This window comes from Lutra lutra, chromosome Y, assembly GCF_902655055.1.
Source record: "Lutra lutra chromosome Y, mLutLut1.2, whole genome shotgun sequence".
NCBI classification, from domain to species: Eukaryota; Metazoa; Chordata; class Mammalia; order Carnivora; family Mustelidae; genus Lutra; species Lutra lutra.
Window position 1 is genome coordinate 1,212,289 of NC_062297.1, and position 27,157 is coordinate 1,239,445.

The 27,157-nt window shown below is 41.8% G+C and overlaps 1 protein-coding gene across 11 annotated transcripts in view; it reads right to left on the reverse strand.

The window, feature by feature from the left end:
• LOC125092596 (oral-facial-digital syndrome 1 protein-like) overlaps positions 1–27,157 on the reverse strand; it is a 70,423-nt gene that overhangs the window by 17,936 nt on the left and 25,330 nt on the right. For 10 of the 11 annotated variants that reach the window (XM_047716969.1, XM_047716968.1, XM_047716967.1 and 7 more), the window contains 9 exons: positions 21,600–21,707; positions 19,724–19,860; positions 19,229–19,402; positions 17,087–17,193; positions 15,460–15,579; positions 13,552–13,625; positions 12,332–12,423; positions 11,732–11,921; positions 10,674–10,804 (listed from right to left, as the gene is read on the reverse strand). In XM_047716969.1, the coding sequence (XP_047572925.1) occupies positions 10,674–10,804; positions 11,732–11,921; positions 12,332–12,423; positions 13,552–13,625; positions 15,460–15,579; positions 17,087–17,193; positions 19,229–19,402; positions 19,724–19,860; positions 21,600–21,707 (1,133 nt within the window). The remainder of the gene's footprint in view (positions 1–10,673; positions 10,805–11,731; positions 11,922–12,331; positions 12,424–13,551; positions 13,626–15,459; positions 15,580–17,086; positions 17,194–19,228; positions 19,403–19,723; positions 19,861–21,599; positions 21,708–27,157) is intronic. The other variant, XM_047716974.1, reaches the window with a different exon arrangement.

Genomic DNA, 27,157 nt, shown 5'->3' on the forward strand with positions numbered 1-27,157 from the left:
CATACCCTCCCCAATATCCATAACCCGACTCCCCCTCTCCCAACCGCCCTCCCCCCATCAACCTTCTGTTTTGTGAGATTAAGAGTCACTTATGGTTTGTCTCCCTCCCAATCCCATCTTGTTTCATTTACCCTTCTCCTACCCCCTTAACCCCCCATGTTGCATCTCCTCTCCCTCATATCAGGGAGGTCATATGATAGTTGTCTTTCTCCGATTGACTTATTTCGCTAAGCATGATATCCTCTAGTTCCATCCACATCATCGCAAATGGCAAGATTTCATTTCTCTTGATGGCTGCATAGTATTCCATTGTGTATATATACCACATCTTCTTTATCCATTCGTCTGTGGATGGACATCTAGGTTCTTTCCATAGTTTGGCTATTGTGGACATTGCTGCTATAAACATTCAGGTGCACGTGCCCCTTCAGATCACTACGTTCGTATCTTTAGGGTAAGTACCCAGCAGTGCAATGGCTGGGTCATAGGGTAGTTCTATTTTCAACATTTTGAGGAACCTCCATGCTGTTTTCCAGAGTGGTTGCACCAGCTTGCATTCCCACCAACAGTGTAGGAGGGTTCCCCTTTCTCCGCATCCTCGCCAGCATCTGTCATTTCCTGACTTGTTAATTTTAGCCATTCTGACTGGTGTGAGGTGGGATCTCATTGTGGTTTTGATTTGTATTTCCCTGATGCCGAGTGATATGGAGCACTTTTTCATGTGTCTGTTGGCCATCTGGATGTCTTCTTTGCAGAAATGTCTGTTCATGTCCTCTGCCCATTTCTTGATTGGATTATTTGTTCTTTGGGTGTTGAGTTTGCTAAGTTCTTTATAGATTTTGGACACTAGCCCTTTATCTGATATGTCATTTGCAAATATCTTCTCCCATTCTGTCAGTTGTCTTTTGGTTTTGTTCACTGTTTCCTTTGCTGTGCAAAAGCTTTTGATCTTGATAAAATCCCGATAGTTCATTTTTGCCCTTGCTTCCCTTGCCTTTGGTGATGTTCCTAGGAAGATGTTGCTGCGGCTGAGGTCGAAGAGGTGTTCTTCTTAAGGATTTTGTTCTCCTCAAGGATTTTGATGGATTCCTTTGTGTTCTCCTCAAGGATTTTGATGGATTCCTTTCTCACATTGAGATCCTTCATCCATTTTGAGTCTATTTTCCTGTGTGGTGTAAGGAAATGATCCAATTTCATTTTTTCTGCATGTGGCTGTCCAATTTTCCCAACACCATTTATTGAAGAGGCTGTCTTTTTTCCAGTGGACATTCTTTCCTGCTTTGTCGAAGATGAGTTGACCATAGAGTTGAGGGTCTATTTCGGGGCTCTCTATTCTGTTCCATTGATCCATGTGTCTGTTTTTGTGCCAGGACCATGCTGTCTTGATGATGACAGCTTTGTAATAGAGCTTGAAGTCCGGAATTGTGATGCCACCAACTTTGGCTTTCTTTTTCAATATTCCTTTGGCTATTCGAGGTCTTTTCTGGTTCCATATAAATTTTAGGATTATTTGTTCCATTTCTTTGAAAAAAAAAAAAAAAAAAAGGATGGTACTTTGATAGGAATTGCATTAAATGTGTAGATTGCTTTAGGTAGCATAGACATTTTCACAATATTTATTCTTCCAATCCAGGAGCATGGAACATTTTTCCATTTCTTTGTGTCTTCCTCAATTTCTTTCATGAGTGCTTTATAGTTTTCTGTGCATAGATTTTTAATTTTTTTGGTTAGGTTTATACCTAGGTATCTTATAGTTTTGGGTGCAATTGTAAATGGGACGGACTCCTTAATTTCTCTTTCTTCTGTCTTGTTGTTGGTGTAGAGAGATGCAACTGATTTCTGTGCATTGATTTTATATTCTGACACTTTACTGAATTCCCGTACCAGTTCTAGCAGTTTTGGAGTGGAGTCTTTTGGGTTTTCCACATATAGTATCATATCATCTGCAAAGAGTGATAGTTTGACTTCTTCTTTGCCGATTTGGATGCCTTTAATTTCCTTTTGTTGTCTGATTGCTGAGGCTAGGACTTCTAGTACTATGTTGAATAGCAGTGGTGATAATGGACATCCCTGCCGTGTTCCTGACCTCAGCAGAACAGCTTTCAGTTTTTCTCCATTGAGAATGATATTTGCGGTGGGTTTTTCATAGATGGCTTTGGTAATATTGAGGTATGTGCTGTCCATCCCTACACTTTGAAGAGTTTTGATCAGGAAGGGATGCTGTACTTTGTCAAATGCTTTTTCAGCATCTATGGAGAGTATCATATGGTTCTTGTTCTTTCTTTTATTAATGTGTTGTGTCACATTGATTGATTTGCGGATGTTGAACCAACCTTGCAGCCCTGGAATAAATCCCACTTGGTCGTGGTGAATAATCCTTTTAATGTACTGTTGAATCCTATTGGCTAGTATTTTGGCGAGAATTTTTGCATCTGTGCTCATCAAGGATATTGGTCTGTAGTTCTCTTTTTTGATGGGATCCTGGTCTGGTTTTGGGATCAAGGTGATGCTGGCCTTGAGTTTGGAAGTTTTCCTTCTATTTCTATTTTTTGGAACAGTTTCAGGAGGATAGGAATTAGTTCTTCTTTAAATGTTTGGTAGAATTCCCCCGGGAAGCCATCTGGCCCTGGGCTTTTGTTTGTTTGGAGATTTTTGATGACTGTTTCAATCTCCTTACTGGTTATGGGTCTGTTGAGGCTTTCTATTTCTTCCTGGTTCAGTTGTGGTAGTTCTATGTCTCTAGGAATGCATCCATTTCTTCCAGATTGTCAAATTTGTTGGCGTAGAGTTGCTCATAGTATTTTCTTATAATTGTCTGTATTTCTTTGGTGTTCGTTGTGATCTCTCCTCTTTCATTCATGATTTTATTTATTTGGGTCCTCTCTCTTTTCTTTTTGAGAAGTCTGGCCAGGGGTTTATCAATCTTATTAATTCTTTCAAAGAACCAGCTCCTAGTTTCGTTGATTTGTTCTATTGTTTTTTTGGTTTCTATTTCATTGATTTCTGCTCTAATCTTTATGATTTCTCTTCTCCTGCTGGGTTTATGCTTTCTTTCTTGTTCTTTCTCCAGCTCCTTTCGGTGTAGGGTTAGGTTGTGTACCTGAGACCTTTCTTGTTTCTTGAGAAAGGCTTGTACCGCTATATATTTCCTCTCAGGACTGCCTTTGTTGTGTCCCACAGATTCTGAACCGTTGTGTTTTCATTATCATTTGTTTCCATGAATTTTTTCAATTCTTCTTTAATTTCCTGGTTGACCCATTCATTCTTTAGAAGGATGCTGTTTAGTCTCCATGTATTTGGGTTCTTTCCAAATTTCCTCTTGTTATTGAGTTCTAGCTTCAGAGCATTGCGGTCTGAAAATATGCAGGGAATGATCCCAATCTTTTGATACCAGTTGAGACCTGATTTAGGACTGAGGATGTGATTTCTTCTGGAGAATGTTCCATGTGCACTAGAGAAGAATATGTATTCTGTTGCTTTGGGATGAAATGTTCTGAATATATGTGATGTCCATCTGGTCCAGTGTGTCATTTAAGGCCTATATTTCCTTGTTGATCTTTTGCTTGGATGATCTGTCCATTTCAGTGAGGGGAGTGTTAAAATCCCCTACTATTATTGTATTACTGTTGAAGTGTTTCTTTGATTTTGTTATTAATTGGTTTATATAGTTGGCTGCTCCCACGTTAGGGGCATAGATATTTAAAATTGTTAGATCTTCTTGTTGGACAGTTCCTTTGAGTATGATATAGTGTCCTTCCTCACCTCTTATTATAGTCTTTAGCTTAAAATCTAATTGATCTGATATAAGGATTGCCACTCCTGCTTTCTTCTGATGTCCATTAGCATGGTAAATTCTTTTCCACCCCCTCACTTTAAACCTGGAGGTGTCTTCGGGTTTAAGATGAGTTTCTTGTAGGCAACATATAGGTGGGTTTTGTTTTTTATCCATTCTGATACCCTGTGTCTTTTGATTGGGGCATTTAGCCCATTAACATTCAGGGTAAGTATTGAGAGATATCAATTTAGTGCCATTGTATTGCCTGTAAGGTGACTGTTATTGTATATTGTCTCTGTTTCTTTCTGATCTACTACTTTTAGGGTCTCTCTTTGCTTAGAGGACCCCTCTCAATATTTCCTGTAGAGCTGGTTTGGTATTTGCAAATTCTTTCAGTTTTTGTTTGTCCTGGAAGCTTTTAATCTCTCCTTCTATTTTCAATGATAGCCTAGCTGGATATAGTATTCTTGGCTGCATGTTTTTCTCATTTAGTACTCTGAATATAGCATGCCAGCTCTTTCTGGCCTGCCAGGTCTCTGTGGATAAGTCTGCTGCCAATCTAATATTTTTACCATTGTACGTTACAGACTTCTTTTCCCGGGCTGCTTTCAGGATCTTTTCTTTGTCACTAAGACTTGTAAATTTTACTATTAGGTGACGGGGTGTGGATCTATTCTTATTGATTTTGAGGGGGGTTCTCTGAACCTCCTGGATTTTGATGCTTGTTCCCTTTGCCATATTCGGGATATTCTCTCCAATAATTCTCTCCAACATACCTTCTGCTCCCCTCTCTGTTTCCTCTTCTTCTGGAATCCCAATTATTCTAATGTTGTTTCGTCTTATGGTGTCACTTATCTCTCGAATTCTCCCCTCGTGGCCCAGTAGCTGTTTGTCCCTCTTTTGCTCAGCTTCTTTATTCTCTGTCATTTGGTCTTCTATATCGCTAATTCTTTCCTCTGCCTCATTTATCCTAGCAGTGAGAGCCTCCATTTTTGTTTGCACCTCATTAATAGTTTTTTTTTTATTTCAACTTGGTTAGATTTTAGTTCTTTTATTTCTCCAGAAAGGGCTTTTATATCTCCCGAGAGGGTTGCTTTAATATCTTCCATGCCTTTTTCACGCCTGGCTAGAACCTTGAGAATCATCATTCTGAACTCTATATCTGACATATTACCAATGTCTGTATTGATTAGGTCTCTAGTCTTTGGTACTGCTTCTTGTTCTTGTTGTTGTGAATTTTTCCACCTTTTCATTTTAAGAGTATATGAAGGAGCAAGTAAAATACTAAAAGGGTGGCAACAACCCCAGGAAAATATGCTTTAGCCAAATCAGAAGAGATCCCAAATCGTGAAGGGGGAGAAAGGGGATAAAAAAGGGGTTCAGAAAGAAAAAAAAAGAAAAGAAAAAAAAAGAAACTATTAAAAAAAGAAAGCCGATAAAAAATATAAAAAGGGAATAAAAAATATATATATACATATATTAGATAAACTATTTAAAAAACGTTAAAAAGGAAAACGGTAAAAGTTAAAAAAATTTAGCAGAAGAAGAGAAAAAAAATTGAAAAAGAAAAAAAAATTAAATTAACTGCAAGGCTGAAGAATCATGGGGAGAAAGCCATGAGTTCCATGCTTTGCTTTCTCCTCCTCTGGAATTTCGCCGCTCTCCTTGGTATAGAAACTGCACTCCTTGGTAGGTGAACTTGGTCCTGGCTGGGTTTCTAGTTGATCTTCTGGGGGAGGGGCCTGTTGTAGTGTATCTCAAGCGTCTTTGCCCCAGGTGGAGTTGCACAGCCCTTACTGGGGTCCGGGCTGAGTAATCTGCTCGGGTTTGCTTTCAGGAGCTTTTGTTCCCTGCGCACTTTCCGTAGAGTTCTGGAAGACGGGAATGATGATGGCGGCCTCCTGGTCTCCGGCGCGGAGGAGCCGAGAGCCCGGGGCCCCACTCCTCAGTGCGCCCTCAGAGAACAGTGCCCAATTACTCCCGTCACCCTGGCCTCTGGCCGCGCCCCAAGCTGACCGAGCCTGCGACCGGTTTAAGGTAACCCCGAGTTTAGAGCTTACTCCTCGGCTCTGTCTCTGTAGCCGGCTTCCCTGTTCTAATACCTGTAAGCTCTGCGACACTCAGACATCCCCGATCCTTCTGTGACCCTGCGGGACCTGAGGCCGCGCTGACTCCGCCTGGGCTTCACCCCAGTTAAGCTCTGGAGCAATGTCTCTTAGCGGAACAGACTTTTTTTTTTTTTTTTTAAGATTTTATTTATTTATCTGACAGAGAGAAATCACAAGTAGGCAGAGAGGCAGGCAGAGAGAGAGGATGAAGCAGGCTCCCTGCTGAGCAGAGAGCCCGACGCAGGGCTCGATCCCAGGACCCTGAGATCATGATCTGAGCCGAAGGCAGCGGCTTAACCCACTGAGCCACCCAGGCGCCCCCGCGAACAGACTTTTAAAAGTCCTGATTTTGTGCTCCGTTGCTCCGCCGCTCGCCGGGACCCGGCCCCTCCCCCCGCGGTCTATCTTCCCGTCGCTTTTGATTCACTTCTCCACCAGTCCTACCTTTCAGATAGTGGTTGATTTTCTGTTTCTAGAATTGCTGCTCTTCTTCTCTTCAATCTCCCGTTGGATTTGTACATGTTTGCAATCTTTAGATAAGGTATTTAGCTGATCTCCCGCTACCTGAAGTAGTCTCAGCCTGCTACTTCTCCACCATCTTGACTCCCGAAATCGACGCTACATAATTCTTAAAGGGACTATCCACCAAGATGATCTAACAATTGTAAATATCTATGCCCCCAATATGGGAGCAGCCAATTACATAAGAAAACTATTAATCAAGATAAAGAGTCATATTGATATGAATACATTCCTCTCTCAGTAATAGACAGATCATCCAAGCAGAAAATCAATAAAGAAACAAGAGCACTGAATGACACATTGGACCAGATGGACCTCACAGATATATACAGAACATTCCACCCTAAAACAACAGAATACTCATTCTTCTCAAGTGCACATGGAACCTTTTCCAGAATAGGCCACATATTGGAGAAGAAGAACCTTCTCCAGAATAGTCACAAATCAGGACTCAACTGATACTAAAAGACTGAGATTATTCCCTGCATATTCTCAGATCCCAATGCTTTGAAACTGGAGCTCAATCACAAGGAAGAGTTCAGAAGGAACTCAAACACCTGGAAGCTAAAGACCACCTTGCTAAAGAATGCTTGGGTCAACCAGGATATCAAAGAAGAACTGAAACAATTCATGGAAACTAATGAGAATGAAGACACTTCGGTCCAAAACCTATGGGTTACAGCAAAGGCGGTCGAAAGGGGGAAATACATAGCCATCCAAGCCTCCCTCAAAAAAACCGAAAAATCCAGAATACACCAGCTGTTTCTACACCTTAAAGAACCAGAGAATCAACAACAAATCAAACCAACTCCACACATAAGAAGGGAAATAATCAAGATTAGAGCAGAGTTCAATGAGGTAGAAACCAGAGATACAACAGAAGGTATCAATGAAACTAGAAGCTGGTTTTTTGAAAGAATCAATAAGATCGATAAACCATTGGCCACACTAATCCAAAAGAAAAGAGAGAAAGCCCAAATTCATAAAATTATTAATGAAAAGGGAGAGATCACAACTAACACCAAGGAAGTAGAAACAGTCATCAGAAGTTATTATCAACAGTTATATGCGAATAACTTAAGCAACCTAGATGAAATGGATGCATTCCTGGAAAATGATAAACTCCCAAAATTGAACCAGGTAGAAACTGACAACCTGAGTAGACCGATAGCTAGTAACGAGATTGAAGCAGTTATCAAAAACCTCCCAAAAAACAAGAGCCCAGGACCTGACGGATTCCTAGGGGAATTCTACCAAGCTTTCAAAGAAGAAATAACACCTATTCTCCTGAAGCTGTTTCAAAAAATTGAAGCAGAAGGAAAACTTCCAGATTCTTTTTATGAAGCCAGCATTACCCTGATCCCCAAACCAGGCAAAGACCCTACCAAAAAGGAGAATTGAAAAATCCACTGATGAATATCACTGAATATCATTGATGAATATGGATGCTAAGATTCTCAACAAGATCCTAGCAAAGAGGATCCAACAGCACATTAAAAAGATTATCTACCATAACCAGGTGGGATTCATCCCTGGGTTACAAGAATGGTTCAACATTCGCGAATCAATCAATGTGATAGAACAAACCAAAAAGAGAAGAGAGAAGAACCACATGGTCCTTTCAATTGACGCAGAAAAAGCATTGGACAAAATCCAGTATCCGTTCCTGATTAAAACGCTTCAAAGTTCAAATTCCTCAACTTCATAAAATCTATCTATGAAAGACCCACAGCAAATATCATCCTCAATGGGAAAAAGCTTGCAGACTTCCCGTTGAGATCAGGAACACGACAAGACTGCCCACTCTTGTTCAACAGAGTATTAGAAGTCCTAGCAACAGCAATCAGACAACAAAGAGAAATAAAAGGTCCAAATTGGCAAGGAAGAAGTCAAACTCTATCTCTTGCAGATGACATAATTCTTTATATGGAAAACCCAAAAGACTCTACCACCAAACTACTAGAACTCATACACCAATTCAGTAACGTGGCAGGATACAAAGTCAATGTGCAGAAATCAGTGTCTTTCTTATACACTAACAATGAAAATACAGAAAGGAAATTAGAGAATTGATTTCACTTACTATAGCACTAAGAAGATAGCTGGAAATAAACCTAACCAAAGAGGTAAAGGATCTGTACTCGAGGAACTACAGAACATTCATGAAAGAAACTGAAGAAGACACAAAAAGATGGAAGACCATTCCATGCTCTTGAAAGGGAAGAATAAACATTGTTAAAATGTCTATACTGCCTAGAGCAATCTATACTTCTAATGCCATTCTGATCAAAATTCCACCAGTATTTTTCAAAGAGCTGGAGCAAATAATCCTAAAATTTTTTTGTATGGAATCAGAAGATACCCCAAATTGCGAAGGAAATCTTGAAAAACAAAAATAAAACTGGTGGCATCACGTTACCGGATTTCAAGCTTTACTACAAAGCTGTGATCACCAAGACAGCATGGTACTGGCATAAAAACAGACACATAGACCAGTGGAACAGAGTAGAGAGCCCAGATATGGACCCTCAACTCTATGGGCAAATAATCTTTGACAAAGCAGGAAAAAATATACAGTGGAAAAAAGACAGTCTCTTCAATAAATGGTGCTGGGAAACCTGGACAGCTATATGTAGAGGAATGAAACATGACCATTCTCTTATACTGTACACAAAGATAAACTCAAAATGGATAAAAGATCACCACGTGAGACAGGAATCCATCCGAATCCTAGAGGAGAACATAGGCAGTAACCTCTTTGACATTGGCCACAGCAACTTCTTTCAAGATATGTCTCCAAAGGCAAAGGAAACAAAAGTGAAAATGAACTTTTTGGGACTTCATCAAGATCAAAAGCTTCTGCACAGCAAAGGAAACAGTCAAGAAAACAAAGAGGGAACCCACGGAATGGGAGAAGATATTTGCAAATGACAGTACAGACAAAAGGTTGATATCCAGGATCTATAAAGAACTCCTCAAACTCAACACACACAAAACAGATAATCATATCAAAAAAAATGAGCAGAAGATATGAACAGACACTTCTCCATTGAAGACATACAAATGGCTATCAGACACATGAAGAAATGTTCATCATCACTAGCCATCAGGGAGATTCAAATGAAAACCACATTGAGATACCACCTTACCCCAGTTAGAATGGCCAAAATGAGCAAGATAAGAAACAACATGTGTTGGAGGGGATGTGGAGAAAGGGAAACCCTCTTACACTGTTGGTGGGAATGCAAGTTGGTGCAGCCACTTTGGAGAACAGTGTGGAGATTCCTCAAGAAATTAAAAATAGAGCTTCCCTATGACTCTGCCATTGCACTACTGGGGATTAACCCCAAAGATACAGATGTAGTGAAAAGAAGGGCCATCTGTACCCCAATGTTTATACCAGCAATGGCCATGGTCGTCAAACTGTGGAAAGAACCAAGATGCACTTCAACAGACGAATGGATCAGGAAGATGTGGTCCATATACACTATGGAGTATGATGCCTCCATCAGAAAGGATGAATACCCAACTTTTGTAGCAACTTGGACGGGACTGGAGGAGATTATGCTGAGTGCAATAAGTCAACCAGAGAGAGTCAATTATCATATGGTTTCACTTATTTGTGGAGCATAACAAATAGCATGGAGGACATGGGGAGATGGAGAGGAGAAGGGAGTTGAGGGAAACTGGAAGGAGAGGTGAACCGTGAGAGACTATGGACTCTGAAAAGCAACCTGAAGTTTTTGAAGGGGTGGGAGGTGGGACGTTGGGGGAGTCAGGTGGTGGGTATTAGGGAGGGCATGGATTGCGTGCACTGGGTGTGGTGCAAAAACAATGAATTCTGTTACGCTGAAAAGAAATGAAAAAAAAAAAAAAAAAAAAAAAAAAAAAAGAACCCGCTAACAAGTTTTCCAGCTCCTTCTTTACTTGTCTCACACAGCAGCTACTCCCGGACAGGAGACAGGCAATATTAAGTTGCAGGGTGAGGATCAAAGGATACTTTGAACAATGGGCACCATCACGACTTGGAAAACCACGTGTGTAGGGGAGTTTACTTTCTTCTTGATTGTATCACTATTATGAATATAATGTCACAATCACTCAAGAATTTTCTCAGATGAGAAAGAACACTGGGGGAATGATTAGCATATGGGGGGAATTTCTCATGTTAAAGTAGATCTGATTTATGCTGGTGTGACCCACACCGAGTTTACACACCCACAAAGTGCACTACCCTGACACCCCGATGAGCCCAGAGCAATACTCACTTCACTCTGCAGCTGTTTCTGCAAAGCCTGCTTGTGGCTTTCGAACTCCTTATGCTCAAATGCAATAGCGTCTTCTGCTTTCTTCAGTTCTTTCTGAAAAACTGCCAGCTCAGGAGATGGCTGAGCTATACCTATGGAGGTAAAAAAGCTTGGTCATCACCAACCTGAAGTTTTCTCATTTCCCTTCACAAAAGCAGCTAAAGAAGCTTTAGCTTTGTATGCCCACAATTAACATTGTTTTACTAACTGGTCTAAGAGCAATCCTAAATCACAAATTTCAGAACAAAAGAATTTAATGCACATAACTGCAAACTCTACCACTCTTCAGAGTTCTACTCCCAGTACAAGGACTCCTTCACCCTCAAATGAACGTGAATGACCACCTCCCTCCTCTACTCTGCATAGAGGCACAGAAAGAACACTCTGTCAAAGCCTGCCTGTGATGGCCCCTAGGTCCAATCCGACCTGTGCCTCTTTTAGCGGCACTCAGGGTCCAGAAAGCAAGCAGATGGTGTTCCCAGTATGGGCCATCAGAAGACCCTTTAATAAAGAGACAATTACATAGGGGGGCCACAAAGGGTGGCGCAGTTCCCTGGGCTGGGACTGCAGCCACACGGTTACCAGCCCTCAGACCTGGAGGGTCAGGAAGGGAGGCACTCCCAGAGCTGGACAGAGCGAGCAGGCACAGGGTGCTGGTGAAGCGTCAGGAATTTCACTTTGCTGAGGCCCAGGGCCAGCCCAGGGCTACTCCGCAAGGAGGAGATGGAGAAGGGATCACAATCACCTCAACCTTGCTCTTCCCTCCTTCCAAGTGCTTGATCGTGTCCCCACTGGCCGGGCACCAGCAGTCCGGAGGGTTCAGAGGGCAAGGGGAGCTGGGGACCCTCCTGTGTCTTAGTGCCACAACTATGCAGCAGCAAGCAAAAACTAACTCCGATTCAAGAATCTTAATTTTATAAAATCTTCCCAATTGAAGGTTCCCTGACAGGACAAAGCGCTTTCAGAATACCAAGCTAATAGCAATTACAAAGCATGCCAATTGGAAAAAAAAGACCTACAGTTTAGGAGACGCACGTTTTCACTTCTAGTCTCTTCCAGTTGTTGTTTAAGTAATTTATTTTGTGCCTGAAGCTCCAGTTTCCCTTCTTTCAGGAGCGCATAGTCACTCATCTCTTTCACCTTTTCATTCAGCAGATGGTTCTGCTTGGTTACTGCCGAAGACAGGGCTCGGACAGACTCTAACTCAAGCTGCAATTGAAACAGAAAAACCAGTACTTGAATGGTGACTTTACAGGGTTGCCTCCGTGTAAGCTGGCGGGCCGCCCAGAGCTGGGCGTCACCACTGAATTAAGGCCCCTTGACAGAAGTCTGGTTCTCTGCGACAAGATCCCAGCTCCCGCAGTACAAGTCATCTTTTGTCCTAGCGCTGGGCCAGGGGGAAGTTCATCCAGCTGCTACCGTGTACAACCGTGTCCTGCAAAGCTAGTGCTTCTGATCATTACCCCATTTTCCGGATGCAACTAAGGGCTCAACAAAGTCACAGAATAAACAGTCCGAACACATCAAGAGGATAAACGAAGATAAATTACATATGACTAAAATTGAAGTTTCATACATTGTCTTAATGTCTGTTTCAAAACAACAGGCTTAACAATTACCTCAAGCTCTTTGACACGATTCACTGAACGATTAAGTTCTTCCTTTTTTGAATTAATAGCTGTGAGCTCCTCTTGCAAGTGTATAGCTTTTTCTGAAAGAAAGAGCCAACCAATTAACATCATCATGTTTTCCTAGTGAATATAAAATCATTTAATAATTTATGGCCCACAAATCTGCTCTATTGACTACTATTCCATTATCTAAATAAGCAAATGTCAGGGCCAAAAAAAAAAGCAGACAAGAACAAAATAAGCCCTGTTATGCAATAGGTGATGGTATGTTAGCCGCAGTTGTCAAATATGCGACAAACGCCCTCCCACTACACATACCCCACCACCTACACCATCTGCTCAGGGCTCAGGGCCCTCAAGCCAACCGGTCTGAATTTCCTTGAGATAGAGATTTAGTTGTCCATTGTGATTCTGTAGTTACTATTCTACTATTTTTACTTCATTTAACACAAGTCTATGTAGACATCTCATCAAAAAACACTTTGCTGAATACACAATGGTCCAGATACGTAAACAAGCATTTGCCTTCACAAGGCAGCTGAGGAGGACCAGGCCCACACTGGGTGACCTGGCTGGGCAGTATCAAGCCTAGCCCTGGTGTCCTCCCAAGAGTCCATCTGAAATTACCAGTAGAAGTTTAACTTCTTGTCATCGACAAGTTCCTAGATATATATTAAAATGCAAAATATCTCAAAGACTGAAAAATTATCCAACTTTCCTAGTTTCGGGCTAATGTCTCCAAGAGTTTAAGAGGTTATCGATCATGTGAAAATACCACAAAACATAAAAATACACTGTAAGTAAAAGAAATACAAAACTAGGTCACAGGGACAGGGTAGTCAAAATTTTTCTTAGGAAGAAATGAAGTCTCTTTCATGGTTAAGAGTGGTATTTAAGGGATGTCAATAAGTTGCTGCCACCTTCTTGACAATCACATTTATCAAAATACGCTGAAATCAAGTTGGATAAAATCCTGCTGATAAATTACTGACCTCTATGAATATATGAAAGTTAAACACTAAGGTTCACAAAAATGTAGTAAGACAGTATTTTTTTTATTTTGTAAAATTAAGAGAACAAAAAACATTTAAATTCTGTAGTAACAACGATGTGATAGCTCTGTCTTTTTTAGGATACAGAAAAGGCCCAACTAGGAAAGCTAACAGCCTATATCAGTGCTGAAAAATACAGCTTGCCCCCAGAGTCACCTTTATTCTTCCCTTCTTCTTTAGTCAGCCTGTTAGTTCTGGTGATATAGTCATCCTTTAGTTCAAGTTGATATCTGCCAATCAGAAGAACCAAAAATGAGCTCCTGGCCGCTTTCCTGGACAAACTGCCATCAATACGTGAGCTTATCTATGGCATCAGGGACCCCAAGGTGACAACAGGTAAACCTCAGGCTCTTTCAAGACCAAAGCCAGGGATATGAACATAGAAGGTCCATAAAACCCAGCTGTGATTCTGTTAATCAGGTCCCAAAACTCAATCACACAAAAATCAAGGGTCCCAATGTTGTTGTGAGGTTACTTAGAGCAATTATTTCTCAGTTGGTCTCAACTGACATGAGGTAGTAAATTAAGGTCAACTTACAGTGTGCGTGACACTCTAGATCCCAAATGATAAGCAAGTCAGTCACTTGCAATCCAATTCACCTATCCTTTCTCCCCCCTCTAAGATACGCACTTTTGCCCTTCAAGGTGGAGCACAGTATTGAGAGCCAACTGCCAACAGCATTAGACCCGAATTAGCGACACCCAAGGCACAGCTCACGCGGCTTCAGCCACCTCCGCCAGCCGTTTTACCAGCTGACTTTCTGGTTCAGAGGCCAGAGAAAGGAAGGAGAAGCAATCCTGTGATATTCTCCCAACTTCAACACCTGCGAAAGTCATCTGAGGACACCTAAACCCTGACAACTGATACCAAACAGCTCATTCTATCCATGGCTGGGCAAAGCTAGCAAATTGTGAGGAATAAGGGAAGAAAAATGTGTGTAACAACTAGATTTACTTCAGTGTTCGCTGGTATGTTAGAGGAGCAGACATAATACATAGATGAGACTCATCATTTCAAAACTGATACATGAAAAGGTGCTACTTTTCTTTTTTAACAGAATTCTTTTAAAGAATAACCTCCAGAGACCTTTGTGGGTACTATGGAGTGGAATACCCATGACAAATTATGGGCAAGGCAATAAAGTGAGGGCAGTGGGGGGCGCCTACATGGTTCAGTCAGTTAAGCATCTGCCTGCAGCTTAGGTCGTGTTCTCCGGTCCTGGGATAGAGCCCGACATCGGGCTCCCTGCTCAGCCGTGAGTCTGCTTCTCCCTCTCTAACCCTCCTACCTGCTTGTTCCCTACCTCTCTCATTCTCTCTCTCTCTCTCAAAAATATTAGAGGCCAATGACTAAGACACGGCCAGAGGAGATGACCGGAGCCATCGCTTCAGTCCACACGCACTTAGTCAGTACTAAGAGAGCACTCAGTGTGCGCCAGCTGCCATGCCACACGGGAGGGAAAGCCACCATACGGGCTTAATGTCTTTGCACGAAGACACTATTCACCGGAACACACAACGCAGGCTACAGGAAAGCCCCAGGGACTACACTTCTCCATCTTCTCCTCTTCTATGCTGTGTTTTACTTCACAGAGCTAAGCCTTTTTCTGGATTTGGACTTGGCAGAACCTTGAAGGAATACTGGGCACAGATTCAGTGACAAACACTGTAACCAGGAAGAAGGCCACATGAGAAATTGTGGCCTATCCCCATCTTCGTGCCAGCATGAGGCGAGAATGGAAAGTGATCGTACTTCTGACTTTGCAGCTGCTCAGCTGAAAACTGAGCAAGTCCTAATGTGTCCTAAAAACTGAAGCAAACCATAAGTCTTCAGTCAGTGTCAGAGAAGCTACGAGTAAGTATGAGCAGAGGATGCCATTCTGTGTACCTTTTTAAACCCATCTTAAACATTCATGGGAAAGGCATGACTACCAATGAAAATGTATATTTTTTTAAACACCAAGTGTTGCCATAAACTGTCCAACTTATCTATTTCATCAGTGTTGCTGTGTTTCTAGCAACTTAATGGAACATAGGATTCCTTTAGCAGTGCCAAGCAATTACTTGAGAAGTTCATTCTTGAGCTTCCGGTCATAGCTCTCCTCAATGTCCTTTATATCCAGCTCCTTCTTCCTAAGTGCATCAGCTATGCCTTTATTTTTTTCCTCTTCCAGCCTCTGAGCCCTGAAATTAGCAAAAATAGAGAAAGCAAATAAGAAAACCACAATATCTGAAGTAAGAAATTTAGGAGAAAAAAATCACCTGTTTTAGTTCCTCCATCTACTTAATGAACTGACTTAGTTCATCAACTACCAGATGGAATTATCCAGTGGCTCCTGGCTATGGAGAGTGTGAATGTACTAAAATCAAAGTGGTCTCTTACCACACTCAAAAAGAGGTTCCAGCAAATCGATGGCCATCATTAATTTAGGGATGAAAGAGTGATGTTTTTAGCCACAAAACCCAAACTCTAGTGTATTTAAATGCTTATTTCTTCTAGAATATTATTTCTAACTGTGAGACTTAATTGATGAGCCCATAAGAATTATAGATAGAAGATTTATTTTTGGCATTTAATAATCCATCAACTGAATGTCGAAAAGAGTGCCAAAAGAAAGAGGAAATGATAGGTGCTTCAGAACCTCCAAATCCGGAGAACGGAGTGCTTTCCGTGGTGAGACACCCCCCCGCCCATCACCCACAAAACCAACTCTGGAGCCAGGAATTCACAGGTACTTAGACCAAACCACAGTGAGACCTATGAACACTGCCTGTTCCAAGCAAAGGATAAATCCTTTGTGTTATAGCACCTTCTGCTGGCTAATCTGGAAGGCAAAGGCACATTAAATCCACTTTAGTTTAACATGCTTAGACGGGAGGAGTCAGGGAGGTGGAGGTAAGGAAATGATAATATAATCGTGATTATGTAACCAATAATCTGCACACATTTTGTCCCTTTATTTTTCTCTCTCATTATCCATGTGCCACTTCCATACTGCAAAAAGGAGAATAAGAAAGGCAGAGAGAAGAAATCAAATGAACAGAGTCTGCGAGAATGAAAAAACATTAAAGATGGAAACAAACTTAAATAAAATTGCACTCATGGAGTATCTATGAATGTCAAGATCCCAAATGGGAAAGAAAGCTCATTCCACCAACTACAGACTGGTGAGCCTGGTATTAATCCCAGGTAAGACGTGAAGGGTGATACATCCATGAGCACTTAGAAAAGTAACACAACACCAGGAGAAACAGTTTCACCCAGGACAACTCAAGAGTCAGAGCTACCATATTCCTTTTTTTTTTTTTTTTTTGGCAGCAGAGCAGGGAAAGGTGGAAGGTCTGGGTGTCTGGAGTTCAGGTGCTATGTGCGCGTGCAACTCTGAGAGCTGAATGATGGCCCATAAGTGAGAAACATGGGATTTGTCAAAGCATCATTAGCTTCTTCAAATTATGTGTCTGATCTTACTGTAGCCTGGTGACGGTGCCTCATTCTGCTTTCACCCTAATGTCTAATATCTCATAAAGGAAACCCTAGTCTTTGTTTCTCTTGTGCCTTTTAAAATCAGGTGTTGTCACTTTTACATCCAAAAACTCCACTTGGCAATTAGCATCGGACTATCAAGACACCTATTTAGTTCTTTAAAATCTCATTCATTCTGAATATGCGAAACAAATCCCCGTTACTCACAATTCAAAAGCTTCCATTCGCTGCTTCAGCTCCGCTTCTCTGCCTCTTAGCAAATCTATATCTTTTAGTAGAAGCTGCCTCTGAGCATAAATTTCTCTGGTTTCCATCTGCGTAAGAAAGCGTTAATTTTCAGTAAGCAAGCTAAAGGAAATAAAACCGATCTGAACTAACATCCTGTTTCCTAAGTTCCGGAGAACAAACTCCAGACATTTAGTGCCACAATTTCCCTTTTAAGAGGCTCTGAATGGAGGTGCGCTTTTCCTAATTCCTCGCCCAAACATGTGTTCCCTCCTTCAAAGACTGTGAAACTCCATTAGTCTGTATTCCTAACATCCCTCGTCTATTTATTCTACGTAGTATCTCTCAGACACTTAAAATTTAGTAAGTGCTTCAGCAAGGAAAGGAATGACAAAATGTGTATTCGGCAATAAAGCTCCCAAAGACTAGAACGCTCCTGGTTCTGTTGCTGTTGGAAAGTTCCCATTCCTAAGTCATTCTGACTCAGCAGTAGCAAGCTGAAGGAATGGGCCTCACTTCCATTTGTGTGTTCACTGAGCAAAAGGCTTCACAGAATACCTAGCCTGTGTCAAACAGCACTCTTGGAGCTGGCCAGACAAAGACACAGAGATACAGGTCCCACCTTTCCAAAATTCAGTTTAGTCAGGGAGAGAGAAATAATCAGATGATGCGGTGAGGATGTTACAACTGAACTACAGAAAGACCCCGGCTGGAGTGGCAGCTGAATGGGTCCGTAGACCAGGGAAGGCGTCACAAGCAGGTTAACATTCAAGCCGGATTTTGAAGGCCAAGAACGTTTCATCAAAGACAGAAGGAGAAGGGCATTCCGGTGGTGGAAGAAAGACACAATGCTGTGCGTGAGGAGGGCCCTCCTGTCCAGAGCCCTTAGAGCATCAGTTAACTAAATGAACATTCTGGTTTGGTAGCTGACTGGGCTGAACGAGTCAGTCACCTGACTTGAGGATGCCCTTATTTATCTAAACATAATCCAATCATCTCAAAGACAGACGGTGCTGCCCACATTTATTTTTGGAGGAGCCCAATCACCAGATAAAGTAAACAAAATCATACTGGGGTGCGGTCAGCATGAGCCGACTGGGTGTGACCTCGAAGCCCCGATCAAGAGCTCCGGACGGCAGCAGCTGCGGCTGGACGCAGGCAACAGTGGTCCCAAGCCGGGCAGGTCGAAGACAGCCCCTCGCGAAAGGAACTGGATCTTTCTACAAGAATGGACCCATGTCTCCTGCATGCCACAACCTTTCCACCTCCTGTCCCATCACTTTCCGTGAGAGAAGATCAAACAGCCACCTGGCTGACTTCTGCAGGCCTGGACTCCACTGCTCTGGGGACCCCGCGCTTTGACCCAATGGCAGCACACAGCGTGTTGTTGTCAGTCGGCCTGAAACCCTAAACTCTTGACCACACTTATCCATCCTCCTGTCGGTAGCCCCAGACCTTGTCCTTGAGGTCTCGGACACTGCCACATGGCCCTCCCTTCTCCCCTGGGTTAGCAGTTTCCCTACTGGCTCCCTTCACCAACCCCACTGAACCCCAAAATCTTTAATTAAACAGGCTGCCTTTGTCAAGCCAAGTCACTTCAGCTCTATAAAGCTCCACTCCACAAGGGCCTCTTTTTACCCTTAAAGGCCTCCCAAGAACTGGAACAGGACAATCGCCCACAAGTGCCCGGTCTGGTCAGTATCAGGCGCAGGCTGCCCGTCTCAGCCAGGCCCTCAACACAGCACTGGCCGTCCTGTCTGCTTTGGGGCGTTGCTCTGCCTCTCCCCGCAACACAGCCGTTCCGCAACTGCTGATCCTCTTCTGGAAGCTGCCCCCCAACCCTCAAACCTGCCCGAGAGGACGAAGCTTATTCAGTGCGAGTTTCTCACAATCCCCACATGGATGTTCACACTCACAGTGCTTTCCTGCCAGCAATTTCGGAGCAATGAAGTCTGCAAATCGCTTATAGGCCGATCCTTCTACTTGTGCCCTTGAGCTCAATCCCTAGCACTCTCGTAGGGCTCTGTCCTGTCTAACTGACTGCCCATCCCAGTCTCAGACCTTGAGCCCCTCTCCTAAGAGCTGTAGGAAACAGACACCCAGTAAATAACTTTAAAATGTTACCTCTTGGTGCTTTTGAATTCTCTCAAGGGTCATCTTTTCCCGAGAAATGAGGACTTCAGATTTTGCTTGACAAGCTCGCTCCAGTTCGTTCCGGAACTCAGCTAATTCCCTCTCAGCCTTTTTTTTCTCTTCCATTTTAACTTTTGCTATTTCCGTATCTTTAAAATACTTTAACTGACAATTGATTACAAATAACTGTAAATACCAATAACTATACTAAAGAAATAACTTCTCTCTTGATGGTTAGAGTTAACATGAATGCTGCACTTAAATACATTTAGTTTAACTCATCTTTAGTTTCGTCTCATTCACTGTACCTGTAGTGTTGATCCAAAAAGCACCCAAAAATGCCATTAATTAGAAAGAATCCTATGTGCAATAGTTTATCACATTCATTAATAAAGATTCCACATTTTCTCCCTTATACCTAAGACTAAGACATTAAAAGACAAGCACCAGTATCGCCCCTGCTAAGAGCAACAAGATACAACTTACCTTTTGACCCATTTCTTCCCGAAGCTGCTGTTCTATTTCTCTCTTATATGCATTTAACTTTAGTTCTAAAGATTCTAACTTGGGACACCGAGGGTAAGCATCAGCAAACTGATCATCAATGAGCTGAAGCTTTTTCACTATTAAAAAACAACAACACAGGAAGTTAGGATAGAGAGATGCAGTCAGGTGAGCAAGAGGTTAGAGCTACGTTCAAAAGCGAAGAGTATACTTAGGCGGAAGTGTAAGGATCTCTGCCACTAACTCTGAAACATCAAAAAATTAAGACAAATTAACAGATGGGACAGACAAGGGCTTGAGCAAGTATCACACAAATTTATTGGGAGAATCAAGTACACGAGTGTTCAGCATCCAACTGTTTCAACCTTTCTGTGTGTTGGAAATTTTTCATCCTCAAATGTCAGGGGTGAAGGAAGCAAAGCATACAGAATAAGCCAGAAAACACTGGCTTCTATCCAGTCCTAAGTGCCATGGCAGAGAGCACTTTCAGTGGACTTTGATTAAAGGTGTGACTCACACGTTCAAAACACTGACCTTAAAATAAACAAAGATCATGTACTTTAATTCCTCTGCTTTCTAAGAAAGGAAAGTGCCCCCTATAGTTTGAGTGAGTCCTAGAGGGCTAAGCAACTACGTGACGGCCTAATGGGGACTAAGACCAGGCCCACGGACTGTCCCAGAGTCTCCTGCCATCTCCAGTACCCATAGCCCTCAAACCAACTGCAGATCAGCATGAGCCACATGGCATGCAAACCTCGACCTAGAGGACTACCACCAACACCCACCAAAGAAGATACACAGGGTAAAAGCCTGGCAGAGGTGCCAGCAGTGTTCGTCCCTTTAGAGAATTTTAGACATACTTTCCATTGTCCTTTCTGTATTTTCCAAATGCTCTGTAACGGTTACTGTTCAATACAGAACTCTCTAGGCACATGAGGACACTGAGTAGACAAAATGTGACCATCTGAACTGACATGTGCTCTAAGTGTAAAGACACACCAGATTTAAAGGACTGAACATAGAAACTTTATCTAAACTAATCTCATTAGTTTTTTTTATATTGATTACATATTGGAATAGTTTGGTCATATTGAGTTAAATAAAATATATTAAAACAAAGTCACCTGTGGGTTTTTGTTTTGCGGCTTTTCTTTTTTTTACTATGGCTACCAGGCAATTAAAAATTACACATGTGGTTCATATTATTGGACAGCACTGCTCTAGAATAAGCACATACCATGTTCCCAATGGAATAAAACCTATGCCAAAATAAATTAAAGGCATCGTTATACTACAGTGTAACTTTTACAGATCACAGGCTTAAAAGCACCATTACTCCTTAAGACTCAGGAAAGACCAAGAAATCAATTAATCACATAATTTCAGAAAACGTGGACTCTAATATCAGTTCTACACCAGACTTGCTTCCAAGTTGCTCTTCCTCTGTGGACCCCCATTTCCTCAACTGTAAACTGAAGTGATATACCACTAACTTCTCTAGTTTTCTACAGTGCAAGTCGTCTAGGATTTTCTCAGGTAGTGGCTATAAAATTAAGTTAGATGAGACAAAGGGAAGAATCTGCCAGTTAATAGAGGTTGAATGCAACACACAAGGAAGAACGTGGGCCTTTGGAGTCCCCTTGAGATGTGGAAGGTGCAGCCTTAGCAGTCACAAGGGGAGGGAGCAGTACTGGAGAGAAGTTCAGGCCCCTTCCCACCGCGATGCCAGAGCTCCCCCCACCACCTGCCGGTTGCATCCCTCCCAGTCAAGGAACAAGCTCATAATACAGTAAATCAAGTCACTGTCATTTGAAGAGAAAACAGAACCATTAAAATTCTGAAAGAAGGCTACAGTTACCAAGAGAGTCTTTGCTAGGAAATGTTGAATTTGTCTGAGTTTCCATATCACAGCTCTCTTTGGACTGATGATATTCTGCCAATGTTCTTAAAAACTGCATGAGAAAACCTAAAAGACACAAAGCATATAATATAGTTTCACGGCACCAATTTCTTTCATTTAACCATTGCTCAGTCACTGTTTATATAATCTTGGTTTTAAAATGTTATCCTTTTCGGGGCGCCTGGGTGGCTCAGTGGGTTAAAGCCTCTGCCTTCAGCTCAGGTCATGATTCCAGATCCTGGGATCGAGCCCTGCATCTCCTCAGCAGGGAGCCTGCTTCCCCTCCCCTCTCTCTGCCTGCCTCTCTGCCTACTTGTGATCTCTGTCAAATAAATAAAAATCTTTGGAAAAAAAAAAAACCAACAGTATCTTTTTCTCTAATCTATATCTTTTAAGAATAATTTCTAAGGAAAGGCCTTTGCAAACATGGCACAAAACCCAGAAGCAATGAGGATAAATATCAGTCTAACAACATAAAAATCAGAAACCTATACGGCATGAAACGAAGTCAAAAGACAAGTGATACACTGGAAAAAAAATCTTTGGTAATAATATGGAAACAGAGGACTAGGTTTCATACTATCAAACAGCTCTTACAACCAGTAAGAACAAATGGAAAAATGGAATAAGACATGAACAAAGTTTACACAAAAAAAATGTTTAACTCTCAAACGTGAACAAAATTATAAATAAATGCAAAATATTACAAGAGAGAGACTGTATTTTCCCAGTAAGATTGCTAAGATTAAAAACACAGGTATAGGTGCGCCTGGGTGGCTCAGTGGGTTAAAGCCTCTGCCTTCGGCTCAGGTCATGATCCCAGGGTCCTGAGATCAAGCCCTGAATCGGCTCTCTGCTCAGCAGGGAGCCTGCTTCCTCCTCTCTCTCTGCCTGCCTCTCTGCTTACTTGTGATCTCTATCAAATAAATAAGTAAAATCTTAAAAAAAAAACAACAAACTCACAAAACACAGGCATATAGGACTTCTGGGAAGATGGCAAAGTAAGAAAACTGTAAGCTCACCTCCTCCCACCGACCCATACCTAGGTAACAGCCACAGCAGAGCAACTAACCCAGAAAACAAACCCAAAGACTGGCAGAACAGACATCACACAGTTAATAAGAGAGAGGAGGCCACACTGAAAACAATAGAAGGGGCAGAGACAGAGTTGGAAGCCAAAGTAACCACCAATTGGAGGGACACCACAAGCAGAGAGAAGGGAGCAGAGCAGACTCTAGCCACACCAGGCACCCCAGACAGGAGGAACCTGCACTGGAGAGATGAGTCCCTATATCATTTGGCTTTAAAAACCAGTGGGGCTTAACTTAGCCTGCCTTTACAATCAGCAGGGCTTCCCTCCAGGTATCTTAATGATCAGCAGGCTTAGCTCTGGGAGAGTTAGAGGGCAAAAGGAAACAGGGTCTACCCTTAAAGAACCAGCATAACAAACAAAGAACAAACATACACTAGGTAACAAAATGGCAGTAAGTATGTACCTATCAATAATTACTTTTAGTGCAAATGGATTAACTGCTTCAATCACAAAGGGTGACTGATCGGACAAAAAAGGCAGACCCATCCATGGGGCACCTGGGTGGCTCAGCTGGTTAAGTGTCTGACTCTTGGTTTTGGCTCGGATCATGATTTCATGGGTTGTGGAATCAGGCCCGCACCAGGCTCCTTGCTCAACAGGGAGTCTGTTTGAAGATTCTCTCCCTCTGCCCTCCCCCCATGTGGTTCTCTCTTGCTCTAAATAAACAGATCAATCTTAAAAAAAAAAAAAAGAAAGAAAGAAAAAAGCAAGACCCATCTATATGCTGCCAGTAGGAGAACCACTTCAGACCTAAACATACATGTAGATTGAAAGTGAAGGGATGAAAAAATATTATCGTGCAAATGGACATGAAAGCTGTGGGAGCAAAATGTATATTGGACAAAATAGTCTTTAAAAACAGAGAATGTAAGAAAAGACAAGGGAGAACACCATATAGTCATAAAGGGAACAATGTAATAAGAAGATACAACAATTGTGGGGCACCCCACTGGCTCAGTTGGTGGAGCGTGCAACTCTTGATCTCTGGGTTGTGAGTTCAAGCTCCACACTGGGTATAGAGATTACTTAAAAATAAAATCTTTAAAAAAAAAAAAAGAACAATGTAAATACTTTTATACCCAACACAGTAGCATCCAAATATATAAAACAGCTAATCACAAACATAAAGGAAGTAATTGATAGTGATACAATAATAGTAAGGGAGTTTAACACACCCCACTTACATTAATGCACAGATCATCAAGACAGAAAATCAATAAGGAAACAGTGGCTTTGAAGGAAATGCTGGACCAGATGGGGCTAACAGATACATTCAAAAGGTCCCATCTTAAAAGAGCATACATTCTTTTCAAGTGTACAGTAAATATTCTCCAAAATGGAGCACACATTAGGCCACAAACAAGTCTCAAATTCAACAAGATTGAAGTCATCCCATACATCTTTCCAACCACAACAGTACACAACTAGTAATCAACCACAAGAAAAAAATCTGGGGATGCCTGGGTGGCTTAGTGGGTTAGAGCCTCAGCCTTCAGTTCAGGTCATGATCTCAGGGTCTTGAGATTGAGCCCCACGTCATCGGGCTCCCTGCTCAGTGGGGAGCCTGCTTCCCTCTCTGCCTGCCTCTCCGCCTACTTGTGATTTCGATATCTCTCTCTCTCTCTCTGTTAAATAAATAAATAAATAACCTTTAAAAAAGAAAAAGAAAAAGATCTGGAAAGAACACAACTACATGGAAGCTACTGAACAATGAATGGGTCTGATGAGGAGGCAGAAAGCTGGCTGAGGACAAAGCAAAAGCTGGCACTTGCACCCCCTCTCCACCCGCTGCTCTCCTCTGCTCTCCTCGGTAATATGTGTGACATTCCTCAGGGACCCCTGGCTGCCCTAAAAGAAAAACAAATAGAGATCACAATCCTGCAACACAGGAGTCTCCCTCGGTTTACAAATGACCTACTAATTTACAACAAAGAAGCTCTCTTATCAATAGCCCAATTTCCAGAGACAAATAACTCAGTTCCTCAAGCCTGAATGTCGCCCTCCCCTCCATAAAAAACCGAAGGAGGCTGAGGCAGAAGGAAATGTAAATAAAGTTAAATTTCTTCTAAACCTAAAACTCACTGACAAGGATGTTTGATAGGAGGAATGTGACATTCCACCAGGAAACTCCCAACTGCCTTCATGTTAGTGCTTCATCACAGGGAAAAACAGCCTTGGCTTGATAATAACCAGGCCTCCAATATCCTGACAGTCTTCTTTACCCCGATAGCCCTTCTGAACAACCCCTTTGTCTTCATCTACCCAACTCCTGTGTATATAATGAACCACTCCTCAGGAGAGCAGGGTAGCAGCTCTTTCTGCCCATGGGTCCTGTCCCTGTCCTTTAATAAACCACCATTTTGCACCAGAGATTTCTCTAGAATTCTTTCTTGGTCATCAGCTCTGGATTTCACCCCACTGAACCTCATCTATGTTCTAGAACTTCATCAGGTCAACCATGAAATCAAAGAGCAAATAAAAAAATACATGGAGACAATGGAAAATGAGAACACAATGGTCCAAAATCTTTGGGCTGCAGCAAAAGCTATTAACAACGGAAGATTCTGACAATTTAACAATGCAGGCTTATACCACAAAGCAAGAAAAATCTCAAATAATGTAACCTTAACACCTAAAAGAGCTAGAGAAAGAACAAAGCCCAAAGCCAGTATAAGATTGTAGCAGAAATAAATGAAATAAAGATTAAATAAAATCAACGGAACATATCAATGAAACCAGGAGCTGGTTCTTTGAAAAGATTAAATGACAGACCTTTAACTGGGCTCATTTAAAAAACGACTCAAATAAAATCAGAAATGAAAGAGCATAAATAACAACCAACACCACAGAAATACAAAAGATTATAAAGAGAGTATCTGGGCACCTGGGTAGCTCAGTCAGTTAAGCATCCAACTCTTTTTTTTTTTTTTTTGGACAGAGAGAGACACAGCGAGAGAGAGAACACAAGCAGGGGGCATGGGAGAGGGAGAAGCAGGCTTCCTGCTGAGGGAGCCGGCCGTGCTGTGAGGCTCAATCCCAGGACACTGGGATCATTACCCAAGCCAAAGGCAGATGCTTAATGACTGAGTCATCCAGGTGCCCCAAGCATCCAACTCTGGGACTTGGCTCAGGTCATGATCTTGGAGTCGAGATCGAGTCCCATATTGGGCTCTGAACTCAGTGAGGAGTCTGTTTGAGATTCCCTCCCTCTCCCACTGCTCCTCCCCCGAACTCGAGGATGTACACTCTAAAATTTTTTAAAAACATATTTTAAAAAAAGAATATTACAAAAAATTATATGCCCACAAATTGGACAACCAGGAAGAAATGGATCGATTCCTAAAAACACATATAACCTTGAAAACTGAATCACGAATAGGAAATCTAGGGGCACCTGGGTGAATCAGTGGGTTAAGTCAGGTCATGATCTTCGGCTCGGGTCCTGGGATCGAGCCCCGTGTCGGGCTCCCTGCTTCTGCCCCTCCACCTGCCCGCGCTCACTCTCTTTCAAATAAATAAATAAAATTTTTGAAAAAATAAAGATAAAACTATTACCAAAAACATAGGGAAAGGGAAGATTCCAAATTCATTCTACAAGGCCAGAATTACTGATACCAGAATCAGATAAAGACACTACCAAAACAAAACAAAAACGAAACAAAAAGCTACAAAAGACTATAGGCCAATATCTCTGATGAACACAGATGTAAAAATCCTCACAAAATATTGGAAAATCGAATCCAACATTACAAAAATTATTAACTAGGAGCAAGTGGGATTTATTCCACAGATACAAGAGTGGTACAAATATCTGCAAATCCATCAAGGTGATATATCACATTAATAATGGAAAAGAAAAAAACCATATGCTCATCTCAATTGGTGAAGAAAAAGCATTTAACAAAGTACAACATCCACTCATGATAAAACTCTCAACAAAGTAGGTTTATTTTTTTTAATTAAAATAATGGCATTTACAATAGCACCAAAAGTAAAATACCTAGAAATAAACTTAATGAAGGAGCTGAAAGACCTACACTATGAAACTATAAAATAGCTCTTTCTGATGAAAGAAACAGAAGATGACACAAATGGAAAGATATTTCATGCTCATGAACTGAAAGAACCAGTACTGTTAAAAGGTCCATACTAACCAAAACAACCTATAGATTCAATGCTATGTCTATCAAAACACCGACAGCATTTTTCATAGAACTAGAATAATCCTAAAATTTGTATGGAACTACAAAAGATCCCCCAAAGAGCCAAAACAATCTTTAGAAAGAAGAACGAAGCTGGAGAGATCACAATTCCAGACTGCAAGATATACTACAAAGCTGTAGTAATCCAAACAGTATGGCACCAGCACAACATCACACACGAAGATAATGGAACGCAAAGGAGAGCTCCGAAATAAACCCAT